Source organism: Herpailurus yagouaroundi, unplaced genomic scaffold, assembly GCF_014898765.1.
Source record: "Herpailurus yagouaroundi ecotype Mexico unplaced genomic scaffold, PumYag 192, whole genome shotgun sequence".
Taxonomy (NCBI): domain Eukaryota; kingdom Metazoa; phylum Chordata; class Mammalia; order Carnivora; family Felidae; genus Herpailurus; species Herpailurus yagouaroundi.
This window is the reverse complement of record NW_024412423.1, coordinates 171,923-197,108: the sequence shown is the minus strand read 5'-3', so window position 1 is coordinate 197,108 and position 25,186 is coordinate 171,923. Positions and strand designations below refer to the sequence as shown.

Sequence of the window (25,186 nt, the reverse complement as noted above, 5' to 3'; positions counted from 1 at the left end):
CACACACTCCCTGCAAGGAAAAAGGGATAGTTTAAAAGCAAAGTAAAAAATATGTCCACCAATGAAATGTGGGGTCATTATGCTTATTTATTTATTTATTTATTTATTTTTGAGAGAGAGAGAGAGTGAGTGCAGGAGGAGGGCAGGGGCAAAGAAAGAGGGAGAAAGAGAGAATCCCAAGCAGGCTCCGTGCTGTCAGCATAGAGCCCAAGGCAGGACTGGAACTCATGAACTGTGAGATCATGACCTGAGCTGAAATAAAGAGTTGGATGCTTAACTGACTAAGCCACCCAGGTGCCCCATTGTGCTTATTTTTATAATAACTTTGTATGGAAAGTAATGATAATTTTTGTCTTGCAAAATGGCAATACAAAGTTTCTTTTAAAAATAAATGGCATTAGAAAAGTTGGTAGGTGAAAAAGCAAACTAATCAATAGCACAAATGGTACATAGTTATGGTCAAAAATAAAAAACAAATAAAAAACAAAACCATGAAGGGTGGCACTTATAAGACCATGGGAGAAAAAAATCCTCATTCCACCAAGTGCCACACCCACACCTGCCCTGTGCCAAAAAATGAACATTTATAATTCCTGACGTAAAGTTAAAGAAAGAAGTGGCCACATTCCATGGCCCTAAGAAAGGTGTCTCTAGACAGATGCTCAGGAAGACAGACTTCTAAAGAAGGATGGGAAACCACCGCACTGGAAAAAAATACTTTGAACAGTATACATGCATTGTTTAAACAGTAGAAAACACAGAATAATAAGAGGAAGAAAATGGCCTGATCCCATCTCCAAGAGAGAAACACCACTTATACTGTATTGCTCTCCAGGCAGTGCTAAATACACGTGTGTTTGCATTTATGTGTGCCTGTATGTCTGCATGTTAATTTATTTATTTTTTAAAATATTTTATTTATTTTTGAGAGAGAGACTGAGAATGAGTGGGGAAGGGGCAGGGAGAGAGGGAGACACAGAATCTGAAGCAGGCTCCAGGCTCCAAACTATCAGCACAGATCCCCGTGTGGGGCTCGAACCCACAAACCATGAGATCATGACCTCAGCTGAAGTTGGATGCTTAGCTGACTGAGCTACTCAGGCGCCCCTGCACGTTTAAATATAATTATTATTATTTACAAAATGGATGGTGATATAGTCCATCATTAAGACTACTGGCCCAGAGGTGCCTGGGTGGCTCAGTCGGTTAAACATCCAACGTCGGCTCAGGTCATGATCTCACGATTCCTGGGTTTGAGCCCTGCGTTGGGCTCTGTGCTGACAGCTCGGAGTCTGGAGCCTGCTTCTGATTCTGTGTCTCCCTCCCCCTCTGCCCCTCCCCCGCCCACACTCTGTCTCTCTCTCTCTCAAAAATAAATAAATGTAAAAAAAAAAAAAAAAAGGAAAAAAAAAGACTACTGGCCCAGGAGTTAGACAGACCCAATATGATATCCTTATTTCTGTCTGTTACCAACATTGTGCCCTCAAGCAGCCCAGATATGACCCCTCTGAGCCCGTATGTCAAATTCCTCATTTGTAAAATGGGATATGATCACTATGCCTTCACTAGAAGTTTGTTGTGTTTACTTTTTTTCATGTTTATTTATTTTGAGAGAGAGAGAAAGAAAGAGTGTACAGGAGAGGCAGAGGGAGACGGAGAAAATCCCAAGCAGGCTCTGTGCTGACAGTGTCTGACTCGGGGCTCAAACCCACGAACTGCGAGATTATGACCTGAACCGAAATCAACAGACGCTTAACCAGTTGAGCCACACAGGTGCCCTGGTTGTGTTTATTAAATGAGACCATCCTGGTGAAGCCCTCAGCACTGGCTACTGTTGCCCTGCGGGTTCTACAGTGTGCCTTCGTATCTGGGAGGGTCACCCATATCTGGTCTACACACCATACACTGTAAAATCATCTTTCCAAGTTCCAAATCCTAAACAAGCAAAGAAATCGTGAGGATTTTTAATTATAGCATCAAATTTGCAGATTAAGGAGAGTCAGTTATCTTTAAAAAACAATTTTTAATTATTAAAATAACTTTAAACCGGGGCGCCTGGGTGGCGTAGTCGGTTAAGCGTCCGACTTCAGCCAGGTCATGATCTCGCGGTCCGCGAGTTCGAGCCCCGCGTTGGGCTCTGGGCTGATGGCTCGGAGCCTGGAGCCTGTTTCCGATTCTGTGTCTCCCTCTCTCTCTGCCCCTCCCCCGTTCATGCTCTGTCTCTCTCTGTCCCAAAAATAAATAAACGTTCAAAAAAAATTAAAAAAAATAAAATAAAATAAAATAACTTTAAACCAATTAGTTTTTTTAAAAATAATGTTAAGCCTTTTTACCAAGGAATGTGGACTCTCTCCCTTTATTCAAATCTGGTCTTGTTTCTCATTGCTGACTTTTGTAGTCTTCTCTGGAGAGACTCTGGACTATTTTTATTAAGATTTATCTTAAGGGATTAAAATAGTTTTTCTAGCTCGGGTAAATAGATTACTTTTTTTTTTTTTTTTTTTTGGTTTTTGTTCAAGAAAGGCTTGCTGAGGGTTTACTGTGCCAGTCATGTGAGGAGGCACAAGAGGAAACGGGGTGGATATGGTTCTGCAGCCTTGTTCAGCTGATAGCTGAACTGCTGGGATGTCTGATTTCCACATCTTCATTCTCTGACTAGCCTCTAGGATTAGTTCGAACAGGCTTTCAGTTGGATTTTAAAAAGTTTTTTTTTTTAATGTTTATTTGTTTTTGAGAGAGAGAGAGCCCAAGCGGGGAGGGGCAGAGAGGGAGTGAGAGAGCGAATCCAAGCAGGCCCCAAGCAGCCAGTGCAGAACCCAATGCAGGGCTCGAACTCACAAACCGTGAGATCGTGACCTGAGCCCAAATCAAGAGTCAGACGCTTAACTGACTGAGCCACCCAGGCACCCTTATGGTAGTGTTTTCTATTTCAACTACCAGGAAAGTGTTTTGGTCTTTTCTGAGTATGTGTATATGGATGTGTATAAATTTTTTGTACTAAAATGGATATGAAGCAGACTTCCTCAAATTTCAGAAGTATTGTCTGTTAATGAGAACATGGACTTAGAAATGACTTGGACCACACTCCTAGGTCTTGGCCCTCTCATCATGAGTGCTCAGACTCAGGCAGAGTCAGGTGGGGTGAGAGAAGGACCAAAGGTCTGAAGACACCTGCCTCAGCTAGCTAAAGGGAGCATCGCCTTTGAGTGGCCCCAGACATCCTGGGCCAGAGGGAGCACAACCCAGGGTGCTCAGATCTGCTGATTTTCCAGAGAAGCTAGAAATCCAGAATTTTATGTGAAATCTCCCCCCTTTTAAAATGTTGGCAAATAATTCAATTATTCTGTGCAGGCCCCAAAACATTGTGGAGGTCAGTGAATCCTGCCCTTGGTCATGAGGTGCCCTCAGTGGTTCTCTAAGGTTCTCGGAGAAGGGTCACAGAGAACTGAAATCTGCCATCATCCCTGCCCCTTGCTGTAAGAAAACAGCTGAAAAGCGGGGATAAATGAAAAATGGTGGTGTCTGGCCAGTCATTTTTGGTTACATAATCCTAGCAGAGAAAGGAAACAAGCTTTAGCTACCTTGCGTCAGAAGCAAAGAAGAATTCCACTGCTTTATCGCCCACGGCATGAAGGCAGGTTGAGCTGTCCAGCCTCTTCATTCTTGTTTTGCAGATCTTCTTTACGTTCTCGAAATTGCCTGGTGAAGGAAGGATCGCAAGTGACATTAAACTATTTTGTTTGAATAACATGAAGCAAGGCGCCAGCTTTCCCTTTGAATATGTGTGGGAGAAATCTGCAATTTTTAGCTTTGGCTGCGTCAGCCAAATCGTGAAAATGATCCCCAAATAGCACGGTGCCACTGCAAGAGCTTTTTGAATGGCTGTGAACAAAACAAAGCAAATCAACACTCATACCAGAGCGTGGATGCCTTTATGTAATGGAGCTGCATGCCTTCCCCTGGACTTGTGTATGTGTTTGAAGATATCTATAATAAAAAGCTTTTGCAAAGAGGGACCCAAGTCTCAGTTGCACAAAAGCCTTTTTGACCTGGAGCCTTATGCGGACGGGCCCCGGCAGACAGAAGAAATCTGCCTGCACCAGGGCCCCCTGCCCTGTTCAAGTCCTTCTCGAAAAACTTACGTGTCCTGTACAAGATGGGGATCTGTTCCGTGGAAAGCTTGTATTTGCTGCGCACTCCAATGAGGAGGGGGCTGCCTCTCCTGTAGAGACAATAGGGAGTCGAGTTGCTCATTGTCTCAACACCCGAGGCAGGGCTGGATGGCCTCTTAGCACTGAGGAGGGGTCCCCGCATCTAGCCCTTCCAACAGGGGAAAGTGTCCTGTTGAGATCCTACAGGACAGACTCCTGAGCCACAGGAAGATGCTCCCAGGGCTTGGGGCAGGGACCAACCGACTGGCAGAATTCTGGCTCGCTTTCACGGTACCACCCACCTGCCCAGTGAATCCCCACATGGTTAGATCACTGCGGCTGAGGCATCAATAGGCCCTCACTTCATGGCTCCAGCTTGCTGCTATTTACTGCCATCTTTAAAGCAGGAGCCCTGGACGCCCTTGACCTGCCCAAAGACTCTCTTCCCTCCCCCTGCCCCGCCCCTTTTGCCTAGCTCGGCTGTTCTCCAGCTTTGAGGGGCATTCTGATGACTGGCTTTGGATCTGCTCAACTTTGTGGGCCACTTAACACACTTTCAAGGGTGGTTTTGTCTCTGAGTGTCACCTCCTGGGCGAAGTTTCAATTCCTTGACCTGCACGAGCTGGACTCCATCACAGAGGGGACAGTGATGTTTCCTCTGTGGGAGTTCCTGCAGCCTCAAACTCAGGTTTCCTCTCCCAGCCCCACATCCGACTTCCCCAAGTGGGGGGACAAAGTCTGTGGCTTTGAAGAAAGTGCTGTGAGCACCTTGAATAATCTGGACCATCTTTTATCATATCTGAAGCAGAGGAGACATGGCTCTGGTACAATGGAGAGCCAGCTCGAATGGCCTTTATAACATTGACAATGAGAAAGTACTGTGGTTATCTAATTTTCTTGGCAAACGTCTCCCTCATATTTTATTGTTGTAGATAGAGCTCTATGATTTCTCTGAACTTCGCCTCAGATAATGCTCCCGAGGCATCCCAAAGATTGCCCAGGAGGTTACAGAGCCGGCAGGTTATGGACAATTTAGAAATATAAAGCTTTATTGCTTCTTCACATGGCCTTCTTTTGCATTCATTTAAAATAGTAATACCATGATAGTATCAAGTTTTAAAAGGGGTTTCTAATTTTTTTTAATGTTTATTTATATTTGAGAGAGAGAGAGGGAGACACAGAATCTGAAGCAGGCTCCAGCCTCTGACCTGTCAGCACAGAATCTGATGCGGGGCTCGAACTCATGAACCGTGAGGTCATGACCTGAGCTGAAGTTGGCTGCTTAACTGACTGAGCCACCCAAGTGCCCCGGGGTTTCGAAATTTAATAGGGACAAGCGGTCTGTTATAATTCTATGATTGAAGAAATTGAATGCCAAGCGGTAAATTCCTTCCTATCCTGAACAAAAATTAAATCATGATACATTCCCATCATTTCCTGCCTAGAGAATATGACTGTCTGTGAGGGACTGCCTCGTTCTCTCTGCGTCTTCCAGGCCACAGGTGCATTCTCCATGGCTCCTCAGAGGCTTCAGAATGAAACTTTCAGTCCACAGTGCACCTGAGACCTTGCAGAGCAGGGCTTCTGCCAACATCCTCACTCCCCACCAGCCCTAGGAGCTAGAGGGGCAGAGTGTACACGACCTTGCTCACTGCTGTCTCCAATGCCTGGTACACAGCAGGTGTCAGTCTGTCTTTCTGAAAGAGCAGAAAGTCCCCCCATGACTGCTACCATGAGGAATGAGCTTACAAAGTGTCTTGGAAATAGCCACTGCTTTCATTATAGAATCTGGGCCACATTCCAGGGGCTCCTTTGAAGAGCAAGGGTTGGCGTGTCCCTGGTGACCCCATCTGTGCCCTCAACCAGGGTCTTTTCTATTTTTTTTCTGAAGGGGACTCAGGCTGCTCTGGGTCAGATCCCCGAATGCTGAGCTCACTCTAGGCCCCTTCCTTTTGCTCACACTGGTGCTTCTGGCCACCTCCCCAAGGCTGACATTTGTACCCCCTCATGCTCCCCAATGCATTGCCTCCCAGCCCCCAACACGGAGTATCAACACCCTCTGCCCTGCTCTGTCCTCCTGCACAAATGTCCAGTCTTTAAAGACAGGACTAGGTCAGGTGTTAATAGATCCCTAGGACCCAGTATAGACTAAGTGCTCAACAAATATCAGTTGGATGGATGGAGGGAGGGAAGGACAGATGGACAGGTAGATGTGTAGATGGATGGTCAGACTGATGGCAGATGGACAGATGGATAATCAGTTCATCTGAATATAAAATAACAGGATGGCACTCATGTTCCCACTTGTGTGAATCCACACATCACTGGGGGCCATGTGGCTCTATCCAACAGAGGGACATGTCGGCTGGCCCTCTAGAACACCTCTGGTGTGCAGGTGATGAAGCTTGAGCGTGGGGCCTTCAAGGCCTCTTCTTACTGGATTCAAATTAATGTTCACTTGTTCCTAGTTTCACATTCATAATTTTGCAAGCTTTTTCCAGAAGGCATCTCCAAAACTGACCTGCAACCTGGATCTGCCCCTTGCTATACAGTTTTATTTTTACTTTGAATTTGTTGTCAACTTCTGAAAATCTGGAGATTTCAAATAAAAAATCAACTTTCTGCTTTCTCTTTTAAAAATCAGAAGCCCAGCCACAGAGATGGTAGGGTGCATAAGCCACGGTCTCACTTCTCCCCTGTTGTCTCAAGCTAAACAATCTTATTTTATTTATTTGTTCTTGAAATGTCAATGTGTTTTTGCCTCACCTGGTCGCAACAGCTTCTCCCGGGTAGTGGATGCTCTTGAAAACCAACGCGAATGCACCTTCCTGTAAACACAGCAAACAAGAGTGAGCCGCATGTGCTCCGGCCCCACCTGAGCTGCCAGGGCTGTTGCAGCCTGGCCCACCACCCCACAGGGGGGTCACTCTTCACAGTGGGTGGTCCTGGGGTTCCTCCATCAGGGTGCTGAATGCAGGACAGCTCTTTCAGGGTGATGTCAGGAGAAGAAAGTGACACAGTCCGTACCACGAGGAAAATCCAAAGACCAGAACTTGTGGATTTCATGGTGCTCAGCAGAACCCACCCCTGCTCAGGGCCACAAGGAGCGATTCCCAGCTCTGTGATGATCTGGATGGATGGGGGCAGTTAGAGCCCAGGAAATGAGAACTGTGGCCACGGGTCCTGCCCTGGAACTGTGAGAACGAAAGGGACTACTCCATGACACACAGTAGAGCCTGGGTTCAAACCCTGTCTCCACCCCTTAATTGAGCAATTGCCTAGTTTGTGCCTCGTGGTGAATGGAAATGAGAATAGTTCTACCTTGCATGGCTTCTGTGAGCTCATGTACTTTTGTTGCTCATTTTTGAGAGAGAGTGTGTGAGCAGGGAGGGACAGAGAGAGAAAGGGACAGAGGATCTAAAGTGGGCTTTGTGCTGACAGCAGTGAGCCTGAGTTGGGGCTTGAACTCACCAACGTGAGATCATGACCCGAGCCCAAGTCAGACGCTCAACCAACTGAGCCACCCAGGTGCCCCATGTGAGCTCCCATGTGAGCTCATGCACTTTAAGTGCTCTGAACAGTGGCCTGCCATATGAAAAACCCAACAGTGGCATGGGTTGTTATTAGTGTTGCTATTATTTCTTTAGCAATGACTGTCATTCACCCTCTGTTGCGTTGTGCAAACCAGAACAAACCTAGTTCTCCTAACTCAAGACTCCAATGCTCTATTTAAATCCCTGGTGCAAAATTCTCTCCTACATTCTGACCACCCTGTACTAATTTTACCATGCCCCTAGTAGACTGGGGTTATGTATAACCAGCTAGAAGTCTGGATTTTCATGTGAAATGCCCCATGTTTTGGAATGGCAGACCCAAGGCCCCACGCAGCCTTGGCCAGTTTGTCAACTCAGTCACACAGCCAGAGGGACCCAGAGTCAGCATCCCCAGGCCTCTAGGGGCCTTTCAAACTGCCCAGGAGCCTGATGTTTACCCTGCCAGTTCTGTCAACAATAACGTGGTACTGAACAGAAAAATACTTCCCAGTCCCAAAGAGCCCCAAAGAGCCCCTCATTGCTTCAGCTAAGAGAAATCACTGAAATTTACACCTGTCATCACTGGGGAGGCATTTCCAAAATTTAAAATTACAAATGGAAATGAGAAGATATCGTGCAGCAAAACCAAACTGGTTTACTGTAAATTACATAGTAATTATACTATGTATTACGTATAGGACAGGCTCTTGTCTATAAACGTCTTCTAAATTATGACTTCCAAAAATGGGAGCAAAGTGTTTGACAGTAGACTTATTTATGAAAAAGGCTCTGAAAATACCAGAGGGTGATATATTTTAAACCATAGTGTTGTACCCTCTGACCCTGGATATTCCAGATTCTTGGCCCCAAATGCTGTCTCCAGGCTGCCCCTGTGTCGGAGGAGCTCCTGGATGGCAGGGATGCCCAGGAGGATGGACTCTGGGAAATCTGGAGACCACTCCTCCTCCTACCCCTACCATCTCATACACAGCCTGAGTCTGTTGTGCCTCGTCCTTGTGGACAACTCCCCCTCTACCCCGCCCTTGCTCCAGCATGTGCCCCTTCTTGGGGCTTAGTTTTGTGGGTCCAGCCCTCTGGGACATCACCAATCTCTCTCTCTCTTCCTGGATAAGCACACAAACGTGACCTGGTATCCCCTATCACAAAAAACAGTCTTCCCTCAGAACTGCAAGCCTCTCCCACCACCACTGGGCCATTTCCTGACACTCTTTTTCTAGAATCAAACTTCTCAAAAGTTCACATCTGCTTTTACTTCCTTTTCTTTCCAACTCTGCTCAGTAAAGATATGTGGGTATTTCTGCCCCTTGATGAACAATCACTTCACTGAAACTGGAGGAAAAACTACAATTCTGAGTCTCCAACATCAGTTCAATGCACCCTGGGTATGTAACTAATGGCACACACAGCGGACAAGATGACAAAGGTCCCGCGTGCAGTGTGCCATCATGAGGAACCACTGATGGGAAGTTCCGATCATGGATTCAGAGGGGTTAAGATGGAACAAGCCACTTCTTACTCGATATTTACTACCAACACCTCAGGATTTCTCTCAGTTCTCCATGATGCAACATCTTAAGGCCAGACATCGTAGACTTTTTTTGTTTTTAGTAACTTCACGCCCAGCACAGAGCCCAAAGCGAGGCTGAACTCATGACCCTGAGATTAAGACCTGAGCTAAAATCAAGAGTCAGATACTTAGCCAACTAAGCCATCCAGGCACCACTGTAGTCAAGCCATCTTTAATCCTCAGGTACTTTGCACAAATCCGACTCATAAATGCTACTGAAAAAGTGAAGGAATGAAAGGGCGATTTATGTACACAGGTGGGCCTGGTAACTCACCAGCTGCTGAATGACTCTTTCCACCAGTGTTGAAAACGTAATGTCCTCAGTTTCTCTGTTGTCAAACACGTATTTAATCAGCTTGGCGATGGTCTCTGTGTCTGTTTCTGACTCAAACTCATAGCCTTTGCTTTCCTGTAATATTTCGTTGGACAGAGTGTTAGATAACGGTCATTGCATAATGTTGCCCGGCCATCTCCCTCTCCTCCCTTATGATCCACGCTCACAGTGACTTAAGATAAGAACAAGGAAAACGGGGGGTAAGAAATGTCTGCCAGAATCACATAGCAAGCTGAGTCATTCCAGTATTCCCTGAGATCATCCTGCCTCAGAAGCCTGTCCTCGCCATTAATCTGGACATTGCAAAATAACAGCAGTCAAAATGACCAAATATGTTGAGTCAAACCCACCCACATCCCAACCAACGCCACAACCTTTTCATATGTGAGACAAACACTGTCTGCCTTCTCACCCCACATTCCATGTGGTGTATGAGTCGATACGTTAGGCAGTGCAGATACTTTAATAAAAGGAAGTTCATGTTCTTTTGATTACGTGAATCTGCAGTGGTCCCTGAGGGACATGCAAATGCCCTGCTATCTTCTCCTGCAAGATCTGGAAAGGTGGCGGAGCCAGGATGAGGTTTATGTCCAATGTGGTGACATGGGTCTTACTCAGCTACTGCTTTTGCTTCCAGAGGGAAATGAGCTGGTTGGAAAGTTCTGGGGAAGATCGACACCACCTGACTTACATGTTAACCCAGGGGAAGTAGCTTACCAGAAATTTCCTTAGGTCTTTGTAATTTGTGATGATCCCATTATGGATGACAACGAATTCTGGAAGAAAAGTTTGGTGAAGAGAGAAATGCTATGAAAAGGTGAAGTTCAATTCGGAAGTGAAGGACAACGATTTGACAGTCTGAAACTCTCTACAAGCTTTCCTCCCACAGAGACTCCTGTGAGCAAACATCACTTAGCGGTGATGAGAGTGGACGTGTTACCATCTACTACAAGTTATTTTTTATTTATTTAATTTTTTAAACTATTTTTTTATTTTATTTTATTTATTTTTTTTAATTTTTTTTCAACATTTTATTTATTTTTGGGACAGAGAGAGACAGAGCATGAACGGGGGAGGGGCAGAGAGAGAGGGAGACACAGAATCGGAAACAGGCTCCAGGCTCTGAGCCATCAGCCCAGAGCCTGACGTGGGGCTCGAACTCACGGACCGCGAGATCGTGACCTGGCTGAAGTCGGACGCTTAACCGACTGCGCCACCCAGGCGCCCCTTAAACTATTTTTTTAAACATTTATTTATTTTTGAGAGAAAGAGAGACAGCACGTGCAAGTGGGGGACGGGCAGACAGAGAGGGAGACACAGAATGCAAAGCAGGCTCCAGGCTCTGAGCTGTCAGCACAGAGCCCGATGCGGGGCTCAAACTCACGAACCATAAAAACATGACCTGAGCCGAAGTCGGACACTTAACCGACTGAGCCACCCAGGTGCCCCTACGACTACAATTTAAACCTGAGGAAATACACTGCTCTCTTTGGGTTAAAAGCACCTACCAACCTGACTACGCACAGACCTCTGACCTGTGGCCTACAGTATCGTCAAATGTGTTTTGGCATTTATGTCGAATAGGGGATGATGAACACTTCATTATCCAGAAACTAGTTCAGGCATTCTGAAATAGCTTTAGGTTCAATGAGGCCACAAGCTAGCAATCCACACGTGTTCCATTTGATCCACACCACATTGTGATAAGAGTGAAGTTTGAAATTTTGAATCCTGATTTTCAGGTGCCTGCGTGGCTCCATCAGTTAAGGGTCTGACTTCACTCAGGTCATGATCTCACGGTTCGTGAGTTTGAGCCCCAGGTCGGGCACTCTGTTGTCAGTGCAGAGTCTGCTTGGGATCCTCTCTCTCTGCCCCTCCCCCATTCTCTCTCTCTCTCTAAATAAACTTAAAAATTTCTGGGTGACCCCAGAAATTCTGGCATCTTTGGGCTCACCCCCATTCCTGTATGGCCATGAGCATTTCTCTCTACAGGGTCTGCCTGCTGTGGCTCCTCCCTGCTCCCTGAGCACCAGTAGGGTTCCTTGCCCCCAGCTGGCGGGGGGAGGGGACCCCCTGGCCAACCGTGGAAGAGGGATATGCCTCAGTCACCATTGCATTTCCTCAATAAATAGCTGATGGATAACCTGAAGGTCTAAAAGCAGCCTGAGAGTTTTTCTGGGTAAGGAATTCCCTTTCCTCCTGAGCCTAGATGATAGACCCTTTATCATCCTTGGCATTCAGTAATTCCACCAGGATGCATCTAGAAGGTGGGTGTTCTTCATAAAGATTACTGTTCAGTGAAACTCTGGATCTCTAATTCAGTTTTTGGTCAGTACAGGCTAGTCCTTTACTGTTTTTCTTTGTTTTTATCATAATTTCCTCTCTCTCTCTCTCTCTCTCCCTCTCCCTCTTTTTTACAGCCTATTGTTATACTTGTGAAGTCACACACAGACTGGAAGGGCTTGAATAGAAAAGCCATTTTCGACAAGTGTGCTGGGCACAGCTGAACTCATTTACAGCTTTACCTATTATTATTATTTTATTTTATTTTATTTTATCTTATTTTATTTTTACTATTTCACTTGTGTTGTTCTCTTCTTAGGGGACACCAGTAACTCACCTATTGGATCTCTATTCACTGTCTCCATATTCATCCACCTCTCCAATAGTTTTCATATTGACTGTGACACAGTTGCTTTATTTTCTTAACCTTGTCCCATTTTTTCATTTAATTGTCTTCTCATCGGTAGTTGGCTTCCTAGAATCTGTGTTTTCTTTACGAATGCTTCTTTGTGTAATTTTCTTGTGCAACGCTGTTGCTGGGTGTAAGTGTTCCTCAAAAATGTGCTCTTCGGTTATCCCTGATGAGTTGCTAAAGAAATTCTACGAATCTCTGCTTACTTCTTGTGTTGTTTTCTTTTCAATTACTCACCCTGAGTCAGGGCAGGCATTTTCAAGTTTGGGTGTGGGGCAGGGGGATCTGCTTGGAGCCTCCCTGCTTTGGGGACACAGAATCCCCGACTACACTGAAGTGAGGCTTCACTTTATCACCTAGGGTGGCAACCTCTCAGGGTACATGGTCTTGGTACAGTTTTTCCCACCAGCCCCACTGCTCCAGGGGTCAACCTCTGTATCTGGCTTGAGATTTGGCTGGAATAACATTCTAGGTCCTCAGCACCATGGGGTCTGCTGTCCCCCTCCTGGATGTGGGGCACTGACCCCGGAAGTGGGATGCCCTATGGTTCAAGGCATGGACCAGATCCAAGGATCTGTCCTCACTACCCAAGACCCCGACCACATGGATGCACGTGTAGCCCAGCCCCCAGGGTTCTCTCCAGGTTTTCTGCCGAGCAGGAGGTATGGGGCTCTCCTTCCATTCTGCAGAGGAGTCCTTCCCTTCCAAATTGGGCAGGATGAGCCAGTGTTCCCAGGAGTAAGGGACATTGAGCAGAGAGGTGCCAGTCTCTCCTATGGCCCAACTTCCACGACGATGAACTGCAGTGACTCTTGCCAAGTGTTTAGCTAAAGTTTCCTGCCAATAAGCACTCCTCAACGACTCTGGTGGATCTGATTTCTACTCTACTATGGGGCTTGGTAAGAACTGACACTATGCCAGGGAATGTCTTGGGGTGGGGGTCCCAAGGGACTCCAGAGGTCATTCTCTCTGCCGGTCACCCTCCCCCATCATGCCCAGGGGTGGGTCACTGGGGGCTTCTGACCTAATCAGGCCTAACCTAGAACGGAGACCCACTGGAATCTCCAGACCTACCAGCCCTTCTCTGATGAGAGGGCCTGGGGGTGTCACTGAAGAGAACTATCCTGTGGGCCCAGGCATGGGACATGGACCCACGAGCTGGGGCATTTGGGAGAACCAGGGATCCTGCAGCTCACCAAAGAGGGCCTGGTATCCCCGTGACTGCCCTGAGCAGTCACCATGTCCCCACTCTCTGTGGGGTCACTCTCTGTGACCCTAGACCACCGCTTTTTCAGTGGAACTCCAAGGTACTGTGAGCCCAGTTACCATATCTTCTAGTTTTTCAAGGAATAACAAAAGTCTGGACTTTCAGGTTTGGTAATTCTCATATTTAAAAAACATGATGCAAGCCAAGCAGAGGGCTCTGCTGCTTGGAGGGAGGCCCTGGGCTGCCTGCTACAGTCTCTGCTTCTCCAAACCTCAAGCCTTTGGCAGCTGAGGCCTCATGGCAGGGCCCAGGATTGGAGCAGGAACTTCAGACATTAACCAAGATCAGCACTGCCCTGGCTCAAGACCACTCTCCTCTGGGGAAATGAAACCCATCCCTCCCTCGGGCACCCAGCCCTCCAGAACAACACAGTCCCTTGCGGAACAGTGCCCGACTCTTAGACCTCTCATGCTGCCAAGTCGCACTCAGGCTGGGTCTCAGAAGCTGGGAGCAGTCATGGGAAGTCGCCACTGTTTTCCTGTAGAGGCCTGGGTGGGGGTCAGCCCTGCCCAGGAGCCAGGCTGAGTTTGCCTCCTGTCTAAGGCCCAGTGCTATCTGTTTGGATCCTCGGGGAAGATGAGGCAGGGAGAGAAGCATGCCAGTTGGCAGTGGGTGTGGATCCACAGTGGTACAGGTCAAAGCCAGGCAGAACCTTCAGGAAGGGGACGCAGGGCCACGCTACATACCGTTGCCTTTGTCTGAGCGCTGTGGATGGCTGTTGACAGCATTGGGGACCCCATGGGTAGCCCAGCGCGTGTGGGCAATGCCAAAGTGGGTCTCAAACTCCACCTTCAAGTCCATGCTGTCTTGTTCTAGAAGCAAGAAAAATAATCATTGACACAGTACTGTTATGGTGAGGTGGCATCAACATGGACACACCTCAGCCACGTCAAAAGCACATCCCACCTTGGACTGCAAAGGCCCCACCCTGGGGATTTCTGCCAGATCCCTGCTGTAGTTTACTTAGTGCTTATCAGTAACCTAAGTCACCAGCCAAAATGAGCTTACTTTAAAAAGAATATTATAGATCATAACCATAAATGGAAAAATAGTATCATTTGCCAGAAAAATTAAAATAAATACATACGTACTAAATATTAAAAAAATTCTCATGCACCACCTCCTAGAAAAACAAAAAACCCCAGACAACCAACCCCCCCCAAACAAAACAAAAACAAAAACAAATCCCACACTCTGAGAAACACAGTTTTATGATGTAGGCTTAACTCTCCTTCTATTTATCCATGCTTGGATAAGTGAATATTTTTAGTCTCGAATGCTATTGGAATAAAAGACTTTAAACTGACCCATGCTGCTTTGACTGGGCATGTGTCCCACTTACTGTAAAGTTCTTCATCAAGAGCCTTGACATTTCCTCTTTTCTTGACCAGCTGGATATGTCTTTCTTTGACTTCGTTATTATTTCCATCGATTGCCACACCTGTGGGACACACATGATTTTTTTTTCCTTTTTTTTTGCATTGGGATTTGTTTGGTCTCCTGTACTTTGTTACAGAGTACAACCTAGGGTGAGGGCTGCACAGTGCTGTGGATTTGTCCGTTCCCGTTGGCCAGGCTTGCAGCCTGGAAGAGAACTACACAGTGTTCAGGATGTCAATTCAGCAAGATTATGATGTAGCAGCAAACAGGGGAGGCGCACCTGGGACCTGGGCTGTGGCCGCCTCACCTGGCTTTGAACCAGGATGCATCCCAGGGAGCCTGCCTGTGAAGGAGGTTCCTCCACGCCCACCACTGAAGGTGGCGGGCTCGCTTGAGGGCACTGATGGTGCCATGCCCTGTGCTGACATCCCTACTGCATTAGTGTTCCTAAGATCCTTCATCTGACATGCTTTCCGTTAAGAATGAACAGGGAGCGGAGCCTGGGTGGTTCAGTCGGTTAAGCATCTGACTCTTGGTTTTGACTCAGGTCGTGATCTCTCAGTTAGTGAGTTCCAACCCTGAGCAGGGCTCTGTGCTGACAGGGTGGAACCTGCTCTGGATTCTGTCTCCCTCTCTCTCTGCCCCTCCCCCACTCGTGCTGTTTCTGTCTCTCTCCAGATAAACTATACAAAAAAAAAAAAAAAAAAAAAAAGAAAAGAATTCACGGGGATATGAAAGTATCTGGCTCCCCCTTTCTCCTAAGGCTGCTTAATTAAAAATGGGAAGTGGACTAAGTATCCACCAGTCAGATGGATGAAGAGGTAAACTCTGAGATAGTCACCCAGGGGAGGATTGTACAGCCACTGAGCAAGATCCTTAGGAAGAGTTTAGGATAATGGGAGATGCGGGAGATAAATGAAAACAGGACATAAAATTACAATTCTATAGTTACGATCAGGTTAAAAACAAAAAGTAGCTACGTGTGACACCCCCACATCCCCATACCACCTCAACATACGCACAGCAGTGACCAGCGGAGGGACACGAAGATATTGATGGGAGAGCTTTGGTAGAGATTTTTTTTTTTTTTTACCGTTATTTCTTCTTTCTCCTGTTCTCTAGTTTATTTTTTAAAAAAAAACTTTTAGGGGCGCCTGGGTGGCGCAGTCGGTTAAGCGTCCGACTTCAGCCAGGTCACGATCTCGCGGTCCGTGAGTTCGAGCCCTGCGTCGGGCTCTGGGCTGATGGCTCAGAGCCTGGAGCCTGTTTCCGATTCTGTGTCTCCCTCTCTCTCTGCCCCTCCCCTGTTCATGCTCTGTCTCTCTCTGTCCCAAAAATAAATAAACGTTGAAAAAAAAAATAAAAAAAACTTTTAATTTTTTTTATGTATTTTTGGCAGACAGAAATGGAGCATGAGTGGGGGAAGGGCAGAAAGAGAGGGAGACAGAATTCAAAGCAGGTTCCAGGCTCCGAGCTGTCAGCACAGAGCCCAACGTGGGGTTTGAACTCACCAACCATGAGATCATGACCTGAGCCAAAGTTGGGCACTTAACCCACTGAGCCACCCAGGCGCCCCTCCTTTTCTCTAGTTCTCAAGTGACAGGAACAAGCGTTGTATCTATGAGGGCAGTCTGAGGGGCCTACCTGCCGAGTCATAGCCTCTGTACTCAAGCCTCTGCAGGCCCTTGATGAGGGTTTCAAAAATCTCCTTCCTCGTCCGGGGGACTCTGTAGTTCATGTAGGCGAAGATTCCTGTTGACAGAGGGGGAACCAACATGTTTGTAAATCACTCAGTTGGTGTTGAGGGGAAAAAAAATGCTTCTGGGGACTCCCACCCAGCTGACATCCCGGGAGGCCTTCCTGGCTGCATGCGTGGCCTTCCCCTGACATAGCCGAAGAACGGTGTGCTCCCCTCTGCTTCCGAAAGGACAGCCCCAGCAAGCAGCCCAGCCAGGGACGAGAAGTCTCGCGTAGCATGTGAAGAACGAATGCGTAGGCCTTGGCCTTGGGATTTCACCGCAGAGAATTTCTCCTATGGACGCAGTCACGTGACCTGGCTTTCACCATGGCAACATTTATAACAGCAAAGATCGGCCAAACCACCCAACCACCTAGGGACATCTCGAGGTCCCAACCCATGTGGATTCCTTGATTTGCACAGAATATGCCCGGGAAGGGTCCTAAGGAGGTCACAGCAGGTGAAGGAGGCTGCAGCAGGTGAAGACAAGGGCTGAGGCCTTTACTCCTTCCTGCTCAGCCCTGTTGCCTGGACTTTAGCATCAATAAATGCTACTTTCGCAACAGCAAAACCAAAATCATCTCTTGGCCCCTGGAGAATCCCTACCTTCAAGGGAGGCCTGCACTCCAAGATTTTATTTGGCTTTATTCTCCATATTTGTATTTCGAAATAACATTTTCCCAAATAGGAAGTAACAGCCATCACGCTGGCTCTCTCTAAGCTGCTCCACTCCCTCCCTAAGACTATGGACCCTTGGTCTGTCTCTGTCCTGCCCTGCGAGTTCCCTACCCTGATTTCCCTCTGTCCTTCTGTCCTCCCTGCTCCACTTGGGAAAACCTGCCGTCCTCAAAGCTCAGCTCTGACCCCGCCCCCCCCCCCCCCCCAGCAGGCTTGTTCAGGCCCCAGCCTCCCCGGTTTGGGGCCACCCCAGTGTTCTTGCATCCTGAGACATCTACATCCGCCGACAAGGACACAGGCTGGCACTTCTATTTTTTCATTTCTCACTGTGTCTTGGCATACCGTCCTTATTCAATAAATGCATGTGGAATAGAACGACTGTAAATCTGCATTAATCAGGGAAGCAAGAGTATGGATCATGAACAATACTAGCCTTCAGGAATATTTATAACTCATCTTTTTTTTTAAGTTTATTTATTTTGAGAGAGACAGAGAGAGTGAGATGGGGAGGTAGGAGAGAGAGAGAGAGAGAGAGAGAGAGAGAGAGAGAGAGAGATCCTAAGCAGGCTTTGCACTATCACCATAGAGCCCGACATGGGGCTCGAACCCATGAACTGTGAGATCATGACCTGAGCCAAAACCAAGAGTCAGACGCTTAACCAAGTGAGCCACCCAGGGTACCCCATAGTAACTCATCTTATTGAGAACTCACTATGTGCCAGGCACTGGGCCAACCATTCCCATACAGTTGTCAGTCAAAGCTCAGAGGTGTCAATCAAAGTTCAGAGGCTGTATCTACCATTACCTCCCTTTACTTTCTAGAACAGAAGCTTGGGAGGCTGTGACTGGGAACCAAGGAGACCTGACCTTAGGACTTAAATGCTCCTAACCACCAGGCAGGGCTTCCTCAGGGATGAATGGAGTTAAAAGGTTTATTTTCCAAATTTTAATGATTTGATTTAAAAAATTTTTTTTAATGTTTATTTTTGAGAGAGACAGAGCACAAGCAGGGGAGGGACAGAGGGCGAGGGAGACAAAGAAACTGAAATAGGCTCCAGGCTATGAGCTTTCATCACAGAGCCCGGACGCGGGGCTCAAACTCACGAACCGTGACATCATGACCTGAGCTAAAGTTGGACGCTTAACTGACTGAGTCACTCAGGCACCCAATGATTTGATTTTTTAATTTTCCTACTGTTTTTCTGGGATGCTGGAAAGGTCTGACCAAAATTAAAAATTTGCCAGATATCTGCACCCCCACGTTCATTGCAGCATTATTTACAATAACCAACACGTAGAAACAACCCAAGTGTCCATCCACAGATGGATGGATAAATATTTACAATGGAATATCATTTGGCCATAAAAAAGAAGAAAATCCTGCCATTTGCAACAACATGGATGGCACTTGAGGGCATTATGCTGCATGAAATAAATCAGACAGAAGAAAGACAAATACTGTATGATCTCATATGTGGAATCTGAAAAAAACCAAACTCATTGATACAGAGATCAGATTGGTGGCTGCCAGAGGTGGAGGAGTAGGAGATGGGAGAATTAGGCAAAGATGGTCAAAAGGTATAAACTTCCAGTTATAAGATAAGTAAGTCCTGAAGATGTAATGTACAACATGCTGACTATAGTTAACAATACTGTATTGTACATTTGAAAGATGCAAAGAGAGTAGCTCCTTAAAGTTCTCATCAGGAGGGGGGCATCTAGGTAGCTCAGTGTTGGTTAAGTGTCCGACTTGGGCTCAGGTCATGATCTCACGGTTCATGAGTTTGAGCCCCGCATGGGGCTCTGTGCTGACAGCGTGGAGCCTGCTTGGGATTTCCTCTCTCCCTCTCTGCCCCTTCCGTGCTCTCTCTCTCTCTCAAATATAAATAAATAAACTTAAAAAAAAAAGTTCTCATCAGGAGGAGAAAATGTTAACTGTGTGAAGTGATGGTTGTTTAACCTTACTGTGGTGATCATTTCACAATATATACATATAGCAAAGCATTGAGTACACCTAAAACTTTTACAGTGTTACATGTCAATTATATCTCAATAAAACTGGGGGGGGGGGGAAGGGGGAAAATGCCAAAGATGAACCACAGAGAGGACAACCTGCCTGAGGGCTGACCACAATTATACACAGAACCTCCCGTAATATCTCCAGTCATTAAGAAGATTAGGTTCAAATCAGTATAGTGTATCTGAATGAATGACAAAATGTCCATTAAAGGAATGTTGCATCCCTAAGCAGTGAGTAGGGTCACATTATATGAACATTTAATTTGCTAAAATTCATTCTTCTAGATGTAGACAAAAGAGAGGCGATGAAATTCAGAGGTGCTAAAAATGGTAATTTGAGGGGCACCTGGCTGGCTCAGTTGGTTAAGCATCTGACTTCAGCTCAGGTTGTGATCTCATGGTTCGGGAGTTCGAGCCCCGCGTCGGGCTCTGTGCTGACAGCTCAGAGCCTGGAGCCTGCTTCAGATTCCGTGTCTCCCTCTCTCTCTGCCCCTCCCCTGTTCACGCTCTGTCTCTCTTTCCTTCAAAAATAAATGAACATTAAAAAAAATTTTTAATGCTATTTTTAATTCTTACGTCCTGTGTGTTACCATACACAGTATATATTTGCACACAAGTATTAAAGTGCAGAATTTCTATATAATTTCTTTTATTATTTATTTTTGAGAGAGAGAGAGACAGAGCACAGTGGGGTAGGGGCAGAGAGAGGAAGAGACACAGAATGCAAAGCAGGCTCCAGGCTCCAAGCTGTCAGCACAGAGCCCAATGCGGGTGTCCAACCCATGAATTGCAAGATCATGACCTGAGCCAAAGTCGGACGCTTAACTGACTAAGCCACCCACGTGCTCCCAGAATTTCTCTATAAAAAACACGAACACTGTGCTTTCTGAGCAGTTACAGATGCTTTCTTTTTAAAATGGCTAAGGGTAATTTTGGTGGTCAGCTATTTTTGTCTTCCTGGCTGACACTAGATCAGGTGAGAGGCGTTGAGTGTAAGGCCTTGTGTATAGTCGGGGCACCTCCCCAGCGAAGGTGCCTGTCCCCACAGGGCTGCTGAGCGTTTGGGTCACAGGGGTTCACACTTTACCCTACACTTCAGACCTCAACACATCTGGGCAGATGATGTACTTTTGTCACCTTGCTCATTAAAAAAAAACAACCGAATAGTTACCTTCTAATGGAAATACTATAAAATTTTGAACAGTTCCATTCAGATATAAGTCACATACCTTAATATTCTCCCATTTCAATTGTACAGTTCAGTGGTTTTCAGTACAGTTGATCATTGAACAACACAGGTTTGAAGTGCTCGGGTGGACTTTTTTTGATAACTTCAGTACTGTACTGTGAATATCTTTTTCTCTTCCTTATGCTTTTCTTCATAATGTTTTCTTTTCCCTAGCTCACTTTATTGTAAGAACACAGTATAGACTCCATAGAGCATACAAAATATGTGTTACTGCTTATTGGTGAGACTTCCGATCAACAGTAGGTTATTAGTAGCTGGGTTTGGGGGGAGTCAAAAGTTATCTGGAGATTTTTGACTGTGTGGAGTGTTGGTGCCCCTAACTCCCCAATTGTTCGAGGGTCAACTCTGTGTTCACAGAGTTGTCCAACCATCACTACAATCTATGTTCAGGTGAAACTTTTCTTTCTTTCTTTGTTTTTTTTTTTTTTTTTTTTTTTTTTTTGCTGTTTATTTATTTTTTGAGAGGGGGGAGGGGCAGAGAGAGAGAGAGAGAGAGACAAAGACAGAGACAGAGGATCCAAAGCGGGGCTCTGTGCCGACAGCAGTGAGCCTGACGCAGGGCTTGAACTCATGAACTGTGACATCATGACCTGAGCCGAAGTCAGATGCTCAACCAACTAAGCCACCCAGGTGTCCCCAGGTGAAACTTTTCATAACATTAATTTTTATAATCTCTGTGTGGGTGAAACTTTTCATAATATTAATTATTCTGCAAAATATCAAAGTTCTCGGGGGGGTGGGGAGGGAAGGGGAACGTGGTCAAATTCCAGTCACTGTAAAGACCACAGAGCTACGTGAGACAATTCTGTCTGATCATTTTTGGAGTCTTCCCTGGCATCCCGGGAATCCTTCTAGCATTACAGCTGCGCCTCACGAAGGGGAGCTGACAGGCATTGCAGATGACTTGAAGGCCCCTGTACAAACTCTGGAAAGGTTTTAAATCTGAGATACTTTCATGAGAGTGCTCTAGGGCCTCTGTTGTCCACCTGTCTCCTGCAACTCCCCTTCTCCGGGCCGGCCAGCAGTCTGAACTCCTGTCAGGCATGTATGTTCTTCGAGCGTGTCTCTGGCTCTCAGATCCAGAGTAGCCTTCTTGGTGGGAATGTGGGGGTGCTGCTGCCAGAGCCCCAGCGGCGGCCGGGCTGGTTAAAGTGCCCTTGTCCTGAGGACCACCAGCTGTGTCCACACCCAGCCACTCGGGCACAGTTTGGGAGAATATTCTGGGGGGGCGGGGGGGGGGCAGCTGCCAGGAGTGGTTTCCGAGGTCTTTGCGCAAGAAGGCATAAATCTAATTTCAACATAAAATCTCTTGCATGCTGACATCTATTCAATAAGCTCTTTCATTAAACTAAGCACCATCTCTCTCCCCTTGCAGCTCTCCCTCTTGGCAGGCTTCTCCTTGCACTCTACTGAGATGAAGTAAATAAAACGGCCTTGACACCATGCTCTTACTATTTTAAAAAAATTTGGGGCGCCTGGGTGGTGGCTCAGTCGGTCAAGCGTCTGACTTCGGCTCAGGTCATGATCTCACAGTTCGTGAGTTCAAGCCCCGCGTCAGGCTCTGTGCTGACAGCTCGGAGCCCAGAGCCTGCTTTGGATTCTGTGTCTCCCTCTCTCTCTCTCCCCCCCCCCCCCCCCCCCCCCCCCCCCGGCTTGTGCTCTGTCTTTCTCTCAAAAATAAATAAACATCAAAAAAAGATTTTTTTAAATGTTTATTGATTTTTGAAGGAGAGAGAGACAGGGTGTGAATGGGGGAGGGGCAGAGAGTGAGGGAGACACAGAATCCGAAATAGGCTCCAGGCCCTGAGCTGTCAGCACAGAGCCTGATGTGGGGCTCGAACTCACAAACTGCGAGATCATGACCAGAGCCGAAGTCGGACGCTCAACCGACCAAGCCACCCAGGCGCCCAAAAGATTTTTTTTTTTTAATTTAAGAAATGGAATAAAACTGCTTTTCTCAGGCATTTCTTTTGCCATGCACGTCAGAATTCCTGTCTGGAATCTCTTGCATCTGTAAAAAGAACAGCAGTGAGGATCCATTTTTCACCTATGAGATCAGCAAAGATCCAAGAGTTTGACAAGAAGCAAGAGTTTAAATTTGTGCACCCTTTCTGGGAGGCAATTTGGCAATCTTTCAAAATTAAAAATGTACACATCTGTTGGCCAGAGCTGTTGCTAGGAACGTATCCAACAGATAACTCCGCAGTGGGGTATGTGTGAGTGCAGGAGGATGGTTGCTCAGTGCTGGAGACTGGGGACAGCCTGCTGCGTGGCAGGGGCCAGGGAAGTGGCAGCGCAGCCATGTGGTGGGGCCCCTGTGGGACCATAGGCAAGTGGCCTTCCATAGAGAATGAAGTGAAGCTCGGTGTTTTCCTGGAAAACAAGCTACATCTCCAAGATGTGTCAGGGGAGAAAGCAGCTCACAGAACAGGAGTAAATTATGCAAGGAGGGGTGGGGAGACACGTATTTCTGGAAGGGCACCTGAGACCTGGGCGGGGGTGCGGGCAGTGGTTGCCCCTGAGGAGGGGACTGGATGTAGGCCAGAAACTTCCTTTCCACTCCATATGTGCTCTTTGTAAGGTTACAGTATTTCGCCAAGTGCCCATATATTCTATTTTACCATGTGCGGCTCTGTGAATGAGATATTGGGGGGTATGGGATTGTCATCCAGCCCAGTCTGACTTTGCAGACTTCTCCATGACTCCCCAGTCCCGCTCACCCAGAAGAACGATGGACACAAGGAGGGGAAACTCTGCCTGAGCACACCTTCCCATGTATAAAAGGGCGGGCTCAGGGTCACCCAGGGGTGTTCCCACTTCTGGGTAGTGTGAGGTGCCCACGTAGAAAATGCGGGGGATGCACAGGAAGCCAATACTTTCAGAACCTTATCTTGTCTGATCCTCATGACGTCCTGTGCCAAGGCTGTGGTTCCCATGGACAGACAGAGTACCTCTGGCTCTTGTAGTGAGTCACAGCCGGGTTTATCTGAGTGATTGCAGGTTGTCTCCCTGGTGCTCCCCCCAAATCAGCATAAGCCTTGTCTTACGGTCCTACCCCAAGGAGTGAGAAATAGCTCCCATAGAGGTGACTTGGTTTTTGGGGGGAGATGCCCACCCTGATGAAAAAACCTCTGAGCTCCCCTGGTGGGGTCCAGGCCATGCTGCCATGCCCTCTCTCGATCCCTGGGAGACTCCTTCTTGGCCCCCACCAGACATTCCTGCTTCTGACTCCACTTTCTCTGCCCCTCCGGGTCACGGCAACTACAGCAAGTCTGGCTCCTCCTGTGTCCCTCCCTCCCTTGCACAGGCAAGACGGTAAGATCCCTCCTGAGGTGGCTTAAAGAAATGCCTAGCCTTGGGACAGAGGCCACTCTGGCCCAACCACCCCAGCTCAGCACCTGCCCCGTGCCCACACCCCACTCTGGCATCCAGAGCTTCCAAACAGCTTCCCAGGGCCCTACTCTTAAATCACATGGGGAAAGTGAGTGAAAAGGAGAAAAGCCAAATTAAACCCCAGGAAAAGCTCCAGATGGAGGCAGGATGGAGACTAGTGGCCCCTCTGCCTGGCTCACCTTGGGGTCTTGGGGGATCCAACACACCCTCTGCAAACAGCCTGAAAGATCATACTGGAACTCAGGATGAAAGGCACCACAATGAGGTCCTTCCATGCAGGCAGGGGACTCTCAGCCTCGGAGTGACAGATGACGACAATGATCAAATCGGGAGGCCAAGTCCCCCGGACACATAGCCAAAACTGAGAGCACCAAACTCCTAGAATCTTCTTTATAACCCTTGGAATGCCTGGGGTGGCGGAGAGGAGCAGGGGCGGGCTATTTGAGGCCTGGAGGATGAGGGAAGAGGTCAAATTCACAGTGGGCAGGCTGGGGTCTGTATTATGAATCTGTGACTACAGTTTTGGAAAATCTCTCCTTCCCTCTAGGCATTAGCTTCCCAATGAAAGGCCTGCCCTCACTGTAAGTGAGGGTGGACGGTTCGAGGCAGACATCCAGCCTGCGTCCCCCAAGGGTTAGGGGCTCACTCCACGGGTGCACATTACCACCCAGCCGGGCTGGGCACCCCCCGCCCCCCCCCCAGGACTGAGGGTGCTTTCTCCACCACCACCCCATGCTTCTCCGCACTGAAGGGGCTGACCTTCTTAGTCCACGAGCCTAGTACAGATTAGATACTAGTCCAGTTCTCAAGTCGGCTTACTCTCCACCCAGGCAGAAGACATGCCAGTTGGATTTCTTTCTCACAAAATTCCTGAGCATGTGTGTTTGTGAGAATGTGTGTATACATGTGAGTGTCTGAGTATCAGAGTGTGTATGTGTGTGAGTGAGCGTGTTGGGGTATGTGAGTATATATGAGTGGATGCGAATGTGTGTTTGAGTGTTGGGTGTGTGTGAGAGTATGAGTGTGCATGTGTATGTGTGAATTTGTATTTGAGTGTTGGGTGTGAGTGTGCAGGAGTATGAGCATGTGTGGGTGTGAATGTGGGTTTGAGTGTTGGGTGTCTGTGGGTGTGTATGAGTATGAGCATGTATAGGTGTGAGT

The 25,186-nt window shown here is 47.3% G+C and overlaps 1 protein-coding gene across 1 annotated transcript in view; it reads right to left on the bottom strand.

Annotated features, from left to right (window-relative positions):
- GFPT2 (glutamine-fructose-6-phosphate transaminase 2) overlaps nt 1-25,186 on the bottom strand; it is a 48,052-nt gene that overhangs the window by 16,131 nt on the left and 6,735 nt on the right. Inside the window, exons 2-9 of the mRNA XM_040444173.1 lie at nt 16,593-16,700; nt 14,911-15,009; nt 14,255-14,380; nt 10,324-10,382; nt 9,547-9,681; nt 6,918-6,979; nt 4,143-4,222; nt 3,582-3,699 (exon numbers count right to left, since the gene is read on the bottom strand). Coding sequence (XP_040300107.1) covers nt 3,582-3,699; nt 4,143-4,222; nt 6,918-6,979; nt 9,547-9,681; nt 10,324-10,382; nt 14,255-14,380; nt 14,911-15,009; nt 16,593-16,700 — 787 coding nt within the window. The remainder of the gene's footprint in view (nt 1-3,581; nt 3,700-4,142; nt 4,223-6,917; nt 6,980-9,546; nt 9,682-10,323; nt 10,383-14,254; nt 14,381-14,910; nt 15,010-16,592; nt 16,701-25,186) is intronic.